This window comes from Myodes glareolus, chromosome 5 (assembly GCF_982192425.1).
Source record: "Myodes glareolus chromosome 5, mMyoGla1.1, whole genome shotgun sequence".
NCBI classification, from domain to species: Eukaryota; Metazoa; Chordata; class Mammalia; order Rodentia; family Cricetidae; genus Myodes; species Myodes glareolus.
In genome coordinates, this window is record NC_142030.1 from 39,316,792 (window position 1) to 39,329,458 (window position 12,667).

At 37.8% G+C, this 12,667-nt stretch overlaps 1 protein-coding gene across 10 annotated transcripts in view; it reads right to left on the reverse strand.

Annotated features, from left to right (window-relative positions):
- Nrg3 (neuregulin 3) overlaps nt 1-12,667 on the reverse strand; it is a 1,014,491-nt gene that overhangs the window by 5,982 nt on the left and 995,842 nt on the right. For 3 of the 10 annotated variants that reach the window (XM_085687869.2, XM_085687867.2, XM_085687865.2), the window contains 3 exons: nt 9,646-9,773; nt 5,284-5,457; nt 160-231 (listed from right to left, as the gene is read on the reverse strand). In XM_085687869.2, the coding sequence (XP_085543995.2) occupies nt 160-231; nt 5,284-5,457; nt 9,646-9,773 (374 nt within the window). The remainder of the gene's footprint in view (nt 1-159; nt 232-5,283; nt 5,458-9,645; nt 9,774-12,667) is intronic. The other 7 variants (XM_085687868.2, XM_048421323.3, XM_085687873.2 and 4 more) reach the window with 4 other exon arrangements.

Here is a 12,667-nt window from a genome sequence, read left to right on the forward strand (position 1 = left end):
ATGCACCATCTCACTGACTTCTCACAGAAACCCCCTGAGACGGATACTACGCTCCCACGGACAGAAAAGTCACTTGAAGTTCAGATCAGTGAAGTGACTTGCCTAAGGTCACACAGAAAAATAAGTGACAGACTGAGACTCAAACCCAGATCTTCTTACTTTAAGTCCAGGGGTCTTTCAACACACCACAGCTGTATAGGCAGATGGGATATAGTCTTCCTGACCTCTATCCTAGAATACAAAGTAAATGGGGATTGAGCACGTAAGTGTGACCTTTTCCATCGTGACAAACAGGACATCACCACGGCATTATTTCACTCGTAACTCTTCCACCCTCTCAGACCTGGGTCTGTCTGATTGACTGGTGTGGTCACCATAATGAAGAGCCACTAGGAAGTCATCAGGTATTGCAGTCCTTGAAGCTTCTGCTTTACACATGAAATGTATATTGAACTGCTGCTGACAGTTTGCTCTGTAGATAGCATGCCTTAGTGCTTGCTAGCCCATTGCTGAGCCAGAGGACCAAACCAAGGGTGCCTAACCCCTCTACCTGTCCAGGGGGAATATAAAGGGTGTTCCTATAATCCTCCCAACCTAGCAGGGCTCTTCAGTGTCCCTACTGTAAAACAGAGCACTGATGTTCAGCAATGGCTTATTACAAATACCAGCGTGCCATTCTGTGTAATTTAAGGATTTCAGGAGCTGAGTTTTGAATCGCTCAGGTATGGTGAATTTTCTCCTTTGATCTTTCCAGTGTCTGGAGTGGAACAGGTGTAACAGACTTTGTATGGTAGATTTTGTCATACCTTTAGTGAGTTGTCCTTAAATAGTAAACATTACGCTTAACATGTAAGTGTAAGTCAAATAGGTCTAATACATTTAATATCCTTGGCTTATATTGTAATGTAAATAAAAATTGTTTTTATATATTTAAAGAATTGTTACAATGAAACGTATTGTGTAGCTACAAAGAAATCTCTACTGTGAGGTCACAATGGGGGTAGTGTCACCAGAATTGAGTAAAGATAGGTGAATAGCACTTGTGTCTTTTCTCCATGAATCCAGAATAGAGTTGGTGACCAATAAACCCTGATCTAATTAACATGTTAATGAATGAATATATCTCTAAAGAAAATACTCTTTTTATAGCTCACTAACTAATATCAGATACAATAGCTAGCATTTGCAGAGTGACTTGAAAATCACTTTCTCCTCTAATTATCTCACAAAAATTTAGTTTATCATTTTTATGTGATGAATGAGTAGATAATTCCAAGGGGCATTCAAATGACCTGCCCCAAATTACACCTCTACATAAGCAACATAAGAAGGATTCAAATCCAAGTGTCAAGTTGTCTCTATAAAATTCAGAACCATGTAATGAAGGAACACCCTAAGGTAAGCTAGTTTATAACATCCCTTTGATTGTTTAATTTTATACAGCCATGCATAAGAAAATTCCCTGTGGGATCTTAACCTTGTGTCTTATATGACAGAAAATCAGATTTATGAGTCAATTCCAATTGAAGAACAAGCAAACCTCAGGTCCTTTTGTTATACTCTTTGGAACCACACTTTCAGAATGTACAAATATACATAAAATATGCCTTCAAATATTTACATACAGAAAAAAGCCAAGAAATATGACTGGAATGACACCATATCTATATCAATGTCATCAGGGTAGATCTACCGATGAAATATAATAAGCTGTAATGTGGTTGTGACATCAACAGATAAATTCTGCTTGGAAAATGGTGAATATCACAGAAGATGTTTCTAACTATTTGTTGTGATGACTCAGCAATGTGGCAAGGCCAAACTCAAAGGCAATTAATGCCAAACTTCAAAAATCCACATATTCAACCTGACACTGAATTAAGGACTTAAATGAGAGAGAGGAATTGAAATTAATTACCCTGTGTCATTTCCCAAGCCAACTACTAGACATGTAACTGGCAATCACTGAATATTAACTCTTGCTACAGAGTGAAGATGTCATTAAAGAATAATAGTTCTCCAGAGTTGATTTAATTTTGAATAAGAAGTCACCATCATTATGTGATTTGGATTCTCAGACAAATGGTAGCTCATTCGAATTTTCGAAATTCATAAAGCACATAGGGGCTGGTGGTAAAAATCAAAGTAAGTATAATCTTAGTGTAATACAAGCCTGGGTTCAGTACCACACAAAAGAGAAATATCTTACTACTTGGATACTTGGGGGCTGGTGATGCTGTGAAGCTTAAATCAAACAACTGTGAAGTTTAAATTAATCAACTGGGTCATGCTCTTGCACCAGAAGCACGGGTGACCCGCAAGTCTTCCTTGGCGTTGCTGTGAAGAGTTACAACTATGATATTTCAGCAAGTGTTTAAGTAGAACCAAAATTTATAGATGGGGTTGTGACATAGAAACTGTTCAGAGCTCTGTAAAGCCTAGAATCTCAACAGTTCCTTAATAGTTTGATGCTGAAATTATTCATTGCCATTGTAATACCTTGGGTTGTATCCCCTGCCATCAGTCAAAGAAATTGGAGGCCACAAGTATGTTTTTCCCCTTGAGCATGTGAGTCAAGGAAGGTGGCAAAAACTAGTGACTGTTTGATTTGTTGTAAGCTAGAAATCAAGCCAATGACATACTTTCTCTTGCTGACTCTTAAGATCTAATTTCTGAGGCGAGGCTTATAGTGGTGTTTAGGCATATAGCAGGTATATAGAACTGACCATTCACACAACCAGTAATTCCATTTTACACTGTCAGTCATTGCTGTGTTTTCAGCACATCCTTTTCCTGGTTTCATTTTTAATTTGGTCAGAAAGCTAACACATGAACTCACTTTTCTCTTGGGATGACCAATGCCACACTGAGATGACCCTTTCAGCTTTCCTATCTTTGTTGTGTTCACCAGCATCTTCAAAGAATATCAAGATGTAAAATGCATCAAGTTGCTAGCTAGATGATATGGGAACTAACTATGTTTTGGATCATGACCAGTTTGAAGATGTCAACCTTACTTTTCTGAATCTACTCCTTTTTATTAGCTTATAATATATCAAATAATTGGCCTGACACATCCAGTACAGTCCTTTGTGCATTATTACCAGGTGTGGCACTGCCCAGAGCATCACTCAGAGAAAGTATCCTCAGTCTTCTCTCTACCCCATTCTAAACGTCTTGCTGTGCTAGGGTAGATGATGTATTCAAGTAGGCAGGCTTTCCTACCCAGGAGGGAATGAACATACATGAAGCTTAGTTATTAGACAACAACCGTGTGCTTGGTAAACAGGAGCATATGGCCAGTGGGTCTTGCAAATTCATTTACTCCCCTTTCAGGCCAAGGGTAGATTTGAAAAATGATAGCTGTGAAATTCTATTACCAACCTCATTTGCAGTCCTGAGAGACAGTCAGTCCCGCAGGAATGGAAAAGAGCTGTTTTTAAGACTGAGAATGAGATTAGTCCTGAGATTCATTGTGCTGAGGCCAGAGTGATAAACAGAGTCAACATTGATCACAACTGGGTGCCCATGACACTGAGCAAATGCATGTGGCCAGCCAGCTATGGAGACGATTAGGTGATTGCCAACCCAGTGGTCACTGAGCCAACATAAAATTACAACCATGCTGACCCAGGACAGAAACGAAGAGGCAGGAAATGAAAACCTCTGAGCCCCTGAAGGTCTGTGGATGTGTAACTCAAACTGCAACTTGCTAGAGGCTCTGAACCTCTTAGCATCAGGAACATTTGGGGTGAGAGCTACTATGACCAAGAGGGAAAATAATTAGAATAAAAGACAATTACACATTCTAATTTTCACCGTAAAAAAGAAAATGTGTGTGCAGAGACGTATTCCTGTGAATCACCATTGATTACTGATAAAGCAGTTATAAACAGGGTTAATATAGATACAGGCTAAATGCCAACCCCTTGTCATAGGTAAGGCCATGTAAAATGCCGACTGCTTCTTCACTTGCATGACAGACATTATTTAGACAGTTTAGTTGCTGCCCTGTATTTGCAGTCAATCCTCAACGTGAAGGAATGGTCTTTTCGGAATTGCTCCAAAATTAAAAAGTAAAGACACAGGCTATTTGGATCCAATATTCAAAGATCCTTTCTTCTTAAGGAAACCCATGTTGTGTTTAATCAGACAGAGCAATAGTCCATCTATTCCATATCTTGCAGAAAAGAGAAATGCAAAGGCTCTGAACCGGGCTTCCTACCTGCTTTGGTCTCAGGATTGAAAGAAAAGATCTGAAATAATCACCTGGGCCAAAACTACATAGAAACCCAGCCTAGATCATTCAGAAAGTCAACCGCTTGGCACATCTGGAGCCTTACTATGGAAATAGCTACAGTAAATCTAAATTCTTAATTAATGATAGCATGGTGAGAATTGCTTATGGCAAAAACTGTTTCCCTGGATGCCATGTATCTGACATAGATTCTTAGTACTCCCTTTTTGACCTGGTCACCGACCTTTGGGAGGTTTAGATCTAAATAGAGCTTGGGCTTAGATGACAGCCTTTTCTAAAATTGACACAAGTCATAAAGGACAGGGATCCAACTTTAATGGTCAGTTACTTTTACCTATTCCATGTGTGATTGAGTGGTTTTCACCAAGAACAGCATTGTGATGAGAACCTATCTTGCATTCTGTTCAGTATACCTTGAGCCCTCTGTATGTTGGTATTTCCTAGATGACTTGGTTCCTGTGTACTGTAAGCAATAACTATGGTGTCCAAAATCCCTGATACCTCCATAGAACAAATAATGAAGACATTTCAGTTCTAAGGGTTTCTCCGTGGTTTTCTTCTTTTAATATTTACCTAAACCCCACATTCAAGAATACTGGGTGGAAGTAGATACCATATTTATGTTAAAGGTTAATTTTTAGGGTTTGGTTCACACTGTTAATCAGAAAGTCAATGAATATAAAACATATATATATATATGTGTGTGTGTATGTATGTATATAATGTTTGTTTGTTTTTGTTTTTCAAGGCAGGGTTTCTTTGTAGCTTTGGAGTCTATTCTGGAACTCTCTCTGTAGATCAGACCTGCTTCACCCTCACAGAGATCTGCCTGTCTCTTCCTCTCAAGTTCTGAGATTAAAGACATTCCCCATCACCACATTGCTAATATATTTTTCAATATTATTGATGAAAGGATACTTTGTTCTTCCTAAGAAAGTTTTTTTTAAAAAAAAAAACAGTTATCTACTAACTTAATGACAAACTTCTAACAGTCTCCCTAGTAAGTCCCTTGCTTAAAGACCTACCCTTGGCAAGGTATTGTATCCTGGTCTGGGATCCTTGATTCTTCCAGCTGCTGATATGCGGGTCCTACAATCCCACCCAGTCGGCTTCGGGGTGAGGGTGGTGTCCTCCTGAAGGTGTTCCTGTGTAGCATCCCACTCCTTTGTCCTGGACTGCAGCAAGAAGAAATATTTCTGCTGAGTTGGGGAAACAAAAACAACAAAGCAAAGAGACTGTAAAAGCCTCTAAGAAATCATTCAAATGTCTCAGGCATTGAATTCATACCTCTCATCCTTAAAGTTCTATGCTCTCAATGTCAAAAATACAATCCGTTAAATTTGGAATTTGCTTAATTCATTTACTGTTAGAGGCATTGAGATCTAGAATTTTCTGTTCTGGCTTGCTAACTAAGAAAGAAATGGGTTTAAGGGAGCCTTGGAATGGCAATTTGGTCCCCACCCTAATTTCCCAAGCCACAGGAGCTATCTTCAAAAAATGCCCTGATTAGTTAGTGATGAGAGCAGAACATAGGAAGCCCGGAGGGGATTTATGGGGAAATTTGCATTTCTTAGCAATAGGATAAACAGACCTTACTTAATTGGCAATATTGTTTTCAAACATGTGTTAAATTCTCAGTTTATCTTCCCAGATTTTCATCAGTCTTCACTTTTTTAATAAGCACCTGCTTAAATTTTCTTGGGTGTGCACATCCACACTTCCCAAATGACCATTTGTAGAGGCCATTAAGGACAAAAGGCATAAATGACCTATATCCAGGACCTTAACAAAGTGAGCCCATATACATAGACTATATTAAAAGTACTGGGTTCTATGAAGATAAATTGACAAGGTGAAGTTGATCAAAGATTCTTTATCAAATTCCTTTTCCATATTACTGAGAGAGTTGCCTATGTTCAAACTTTAGTGCTCCATGAGATGTCAGGTCATGAGCATATAGTGAGCTTAAAATCTCATGCTGCATTCACGAAATCTAAAAGTTTCACTGCAACTATATAGGCCAGGATGAAAAATATTCAAAACTCAGCAGTGTACCCATGAGGAAAAGCCTTCCAAAGCCTTTATACCTCTATCATTCTACCATTTGGAGTTTGTCACTTCTTCCATCAATATTACCATTATTGCTATTTTATACATATAAAATGTATTTATTAAAAAGAGGGGGGCACTGATTTTAGGGAATTACTATGTATCTTTGGCTGACTGAATTTGCAGCCTTGAATTCACAGAGATTAGCCTATCTATGTCTCCTGAGTGCTGAGATTAATGAAATGCACTGCCATACCTGGCAAATTTTGCAAATATTTTAACTGGAAGTTGAGAAATTGACACTTGAGTGCTAACAGTCATCTTGGAGGTTCTCAGTTTTGTACAGACAGCATATCATGTCATTCATGATATTTTAGTTCTTAGCCATACCATCTGTTGTAGGTTGAATTCCTGAAATGCTTAACAACATAGTCATCACATTCAATCTCTACGTCAACATCTTTGGGAAGCTCTTGAACAGTGACTCTGTTTCTGTACCTCCACTTCTGTCTAATCCCACATGGTTTAGGATCTAGGGTTTGGGAGATTTGGCATCAGAGTGAGCTGCATCTGGATGTAAATCTCAGGTCCCTGCACTGCTAGAAGCATGATGCTAGGGAAGATAATTGTGTCAGAATCCCAGAGGGAAATTAAAACCTCTTTAACTTGGACCAATTGAAGAGATTATAAGAGGCATGGTCAGCAGTCATTACTTGGGAGGAACAGAGATGAAGCTACACAAGACACTGTTGCACCTCACACCACTCACAATAGGAAACCATTCCTGTCAAGGAGAGGGAACATTTTCCAGAATAGAGGTAATGTTGGAAGGACCAAGTCAGGTGGAAGGTTCTGTGGACCCAGAAGACCAGAGTGGGGCATAACTGAGGTTGGGAATGACAGGACTAAGATCTCATTTTCCCAGTCCTTTCCTCCCACACCAATACCTCTGCTAGACCAGAAGCCAGAAAACAGAGAAGCCTGGAGCTCACCTGGTACATAAGCAGTGAAGATAAAGTGACTTGGGTGAGAATGGGGAGGGAACAGGCCAAAGCAAGGTATGTTTGTGGGCTCACACCAGAGATGAAAGAGTTCAAGTACTCTAAGTGTCCTGTGAGGTCAAAACATGTGAGGTTCACAACATCATGTTTTCTATACATTACTGTGTCACAACTGGCAATGCAAAGGCTTATCTGTTTCACTGAAAGCTCTGGGCTCCCATCAGTGTTGGCAACTTATACTGATGCCATTGTGAGGAAGTTAGATTGCCAAAATATCACTCAGTAAAATGACATGTCTCAAATTTTTTTCAACAGGTAGGTTTTGTTTTATTAAACATTAGAAATAACAGTTTTGGATTAATAGCTTTGTCTCATAAATAAGGCATCTAAAGGAGTCATATTTTCAGTGCACAACAAGAAATTAATTATTCATAGCTTGCTGAACTGTCAAAACAAGGTCTACCAGCATGAAGTAGTGACCCATCTTCAAAATCAGTTGTAGACCTATTGATCAATCAGAGATTCTGGCCTTCTAACCGAGGGGCATTCAGGAAATTATGGAGCAGTTGGAAGGATATATAAATCAGTATACAGGTTATCAATCACGAAACTGTTCAGTCTATTGTATGTTTTGAAAAACAAAAGCTATGATGCATTAAACTATAATTTCAAGTTCTAAAGGCACTTCATAAATCAACCCTTCCCCATCTATCAGAAGGCAGGCTATGTCAACAGATACTGCAATGTCATTGAAGCAACAAGACAAATCAGAACAGAAAACAAAAGGAAGGACCTTTAAAGATATTCTCATTTCATCTTGGAGACATAGAAGCCAAGATCAAAACTAAGGATGGGAGACTGACAAAAAATAACTGGGCACAGCGGTGCTGTAATTCTAACATGGCAGAAGCCATTATTTAATACTCTTAAGTTCAAAATATTTTTGCCATAATATGTTGCAGAGTAATATTATGTGATTTTTCTTGACAGGGTATATAGCTACTATAATACATTTCAAAGTGATCTTGGGATGATACCATTTTGGAGAAACTATTTGCCCTATAAAAGGTTAGCAATTTTGAGCTTCACTTCTCTAAATTAAGACAGTTTCCTTGAGGTCAAGTGAAGTAAAAGGTTTCTTTAACAGGAATTCCGAAAATGCAAGCTATGGCATACCACAGACTTGCCAATAATAATAACTGACGCAACTCCCCAGATGCCAAATTATTTCAACCCAAAACCGAAGATACTGAAATTCTTTTCTTTGTCAAATCCTTGGTACCCTAGAATCTAGAGGTATGGGAATCAACATCACCATCAGCTTCTGCGGTTTAGTGAGCTCAGTATTAGAACAACTGAAAATCTCATAGGAAATATAGCCAGAAAAGTATAGTCTTTGGGAGAGGAAAGTAGGAAGTCAACTCTTTCATCCTGTGTTTCTCTCTTGCTAAAGTACAAGATGAACACTATCACCTATTGCTAGAAACAATTGAGATAACTTTTAAAAGTTTAAAATATATATATATATATAATATATGATATAAATGTACGATTTGAAAACATAAAAACTGCTTATCATTAAGAAAAGGAATATTCAGTCTTTGGGCTCCTTTTTCAGATTAAAGATGTTCAGTTTAGTATGCGCAAACAGTGACTATTCTAGTATTAGTTCCAAATTTATCCTTTGGTTTGGACTAAACATCATCAATTTTTAAAAATAAATTTCTCACATAGAACACACAACCATGTGGATGAAAGGATTTTGGAGAATATGCCCAGCTTGAGACTTTCCTGTGAGGCAGCAAATGACTTTGTAGCTGGCCTTCACGTCCAAAGAAATAGTTTCTATGATCAGCTCACACACACTAAAGGATGGCGCTTCTCTGATAACAGAATATATTGCCGGCCCAAAGAGCATACTCTCCAGGTTTTGCCTCTGGAAGCTGAAGCTTTTCTTTTGTGAGGAACATTTGGAACACTTGGCGCATGTCACATCAGCTGCCTAGAATAGAATTAGTCATTAGCTTAGTAACCAGTGACCAAGCAAGCTAGGCTGGAAAAAAAATCACACTTTTAATAGATTTTTACAGTGCAATTGCTTCATTCACTGGTCTGTACCTGCAGCTCTGAAGAAAGCTCCTTTATGTTTTTGTTGCAAGGATGATATTGCTGAGGGAAACTGAAGAAATGGCTGCCTGAATACTCGATGCGTGGAAATCCTCACTCATATTAGAAGCAAGAATCTTTTCTGGACTTGCAGGTCCTGTTGCCATTCCCTGGCATGTGTCTACTTTTAAGACGAAGTCACCCACTCCCACCATGATTAACTAACGGTACCTGTGGTGCTTGACAGGCTGGCTTCCTCTGTCAGGAGAAGGGACCTCAGGGAATGACTGGGGACCCGCAAAACTTGACTCCATTATTTTCTCCAGTGCAGTCACAGGATGCCTGTCCACCTTTGAGTACTGTAGGAAATCACATGCAATGCAGAGTTGTGAGTGATGGGTACATGATAAAGGGTGTCTAGTATTACCAGGGCTAGGCACTAAAGAGTCCCAGAAGAATGATAGAAAAGCTATGTATCACCTCTCTCTCTCTCTCTCTCTCTCTCTCTCTCTCTCTCTCTCTTTCTCTCTCTCTCTCTCTCAGAAGAATAAGAAAGTAAACAGATATCAAGAAAATAAAGGGCACTTAAGTTTTAACTCAAGAGTCCATCTCTAACCAATTTAGAGTCTTATATTTACATAAAATAGACATATGTTTACATAAAATATAAGACTCTTTAGAGTCTTATATTTACATAAAATCCAGGAATAACTTGGGAACAATAGACAAGAGAAACAATATGACCACAAGGAAGTGGTGGGGGGAATAGAAGAATCCAAAAGTAAAGCTTGGGGTAGTTTAGAAATTCCTTCTAAAAAAATCTCAGTTTTAGACCACATGTAAAACCTAAGGGCATCTAATTTCAATTTAACTGAAGGTTAAAGGTAAGAAGAAGGAAAAAGATTAAGGAAAGCAAGTGTAATTTTTTTTTTTTATTTTGGTCCTGAGGATTGAATCTGGAACCTTGCACATGCCTTACCATGGCATGAGAGCCCTCGGTCCTAAATCAGGACAAAAAACAAAACTGCCCTTCTGGTTGCTGAAAGTAAGGAGTTTTGAAGGTTAATTAATTTTTGACACTGGTCAATACAAATGTGCTATGACCAGGATATGAATGTATAGAAACTATTTTTAAAAAGAGAAACTACTGAAGCAGGTATATAGCAGGAAAGACTGGTACACCGAAGAGGAAAATCGCGGTGACGAATGCGAAAGCCTCAAGGATGAGGAGCCCTGAATTGCTAGATGTAAACATGAAGAGACAAATTCACACACCAGCATTAAATACTGTCATCTGACTTCTGAAGAGGTGTATTTATAAACAACAGAGAAAAGACCATGAGGAGGTTGTGGGACATGCCTGTCTTCGCAGTATTTGGCAAGATGAGGCATGGGCCTGATGAATGTGAGGCCAGCCTAGGCTGTGTAGTTTTTGAGATGTAGTCTCAAAAACAAAGCAAACAATAAAAATAAGAATCATGCGAGATGGATAAAGACATTATTTGAAAACTATTGGGAAAATGCATAATAGCAATAGTATCAAGACAAGTACAATTTTGTACTTCTATACAAACCTTTAAATTTTGATATTTCATATAAAGGAAAACAACCTGGCGAGTAATAAATATTTATACTTTGAAATAACCTCAAAAGTACACAGTACAGCTAATAGCACAGCATGCAGCCCTGGAGGAATTTGGGCATTTCGATAGCTTTTATTACATGATAAACAAGTACACGTAGCATTGTCTGAAGGAAAAACATGGGGTGCAGCAAGAGGAAGTGGGTCATCTGCTGTCTGTGAAAATAAAGTAAATTTGCTTTAGTTTTATTTTTGTAAAGCCTAATTAAATAACTATACAGAAACAAAATCACAAAGATATTAGAGAAATGGACTGGGTTAATTTTTTTAAGTTATCTTAATAAACAATAAAATAATATGGATTTTATTAATTTAATTATGATAAAATATTAAACAAAAACATATCTTAAAGATTATGTAAGTTAAGAGAATCTGTGTAGCAATGAGCATAATTATGGTTAATTATAAAATATGAGATCTATGTTCCTTTCAGATGTGGATGAATGAACTCTCTGAATGAGGAAATGGTTTATAAGACTAATAGTAATTTGTTCATAGCCTTAAGGGACAGAAATGCTTTTAATGAGGACAAATGATCCATAAATTAAAGCAGGACAATATTTTTATTTAATAACTACAACCAATTACCCTAAGTATAAGAAAATGATTTCTAAGAAACAAAGTAAAACCCTGGAAAAATATTTGCTATCACCATCTGGACATGTGTAATATTGAAAAAAGTGCCAAACACTCATATTTAAAATCATGGAAGGTAGAATGTGCTTGTTCTTTCAATTTAAAATCAATTTATAATACATTTAGAATGCAGATTAAGAGGTTTATTTCAGAGACATATCTTAAAGCAAAGATCAGCCAACTGTTCCTGAAGAATCTTCATTTTCTCAGGAATTCATTGTAAGTCAGCAGCTCATTCATTTTCTAAGATCAGTGCATTTTCAAGAAAAGACTCTTGAGCCAATAGTTCAGTTTGCTTGAATCCTAAACTGGAATTCTGTTCAACATCTTGAATGAAATCTACCTATTAACTGGTTTTGCATATGAATAATATTTATAAAGCATGCTTATTCAGGACATTGTTACAGTTGTTTAAAATTCTTGCCACTTGTTTCAGCAAGTACAACTTTCTTTTCACGATGTTATTTTTAGAAGGGTTTTCTCTCTTGGTATTTCATTTTAGTAACTGCATTTAGCCTGCAATGCCATTGCTCTTCTTGTGAGATGGGAGGTGTTGAAAGGAACATCTCTGCAAACACGTGGGCTGTCTAGCATAGGGTACACAGCGATAAACTAAAGAGAGACTCTGTCTCCAAACAAGATGAAAGGCAAGAACCAATGCCTAAAGTTGTTCTCCAACTGCCATACATATTCCATGGCATGCACACACATACAAGTACACCCTTCACACATCACACACAAATTGAAAACATGATCTGTTTAGTCTGGGTGTGGTGGCACATGCCTTCAATTAAAGCACTTCAAAGATGTAGGCAAGAGGATCACTGAGTTTGAAGCCAGCATGGCCTACATATTGAGTGAACCAGTCACAAAAAGAGATAACCTATTTAGTTGTATACCTCTTTTTCAACCAGTTACGTCCTCTCTCTCTCTCTCTCTCTCTCTCTCTCTCTATATATATATATATATATATAT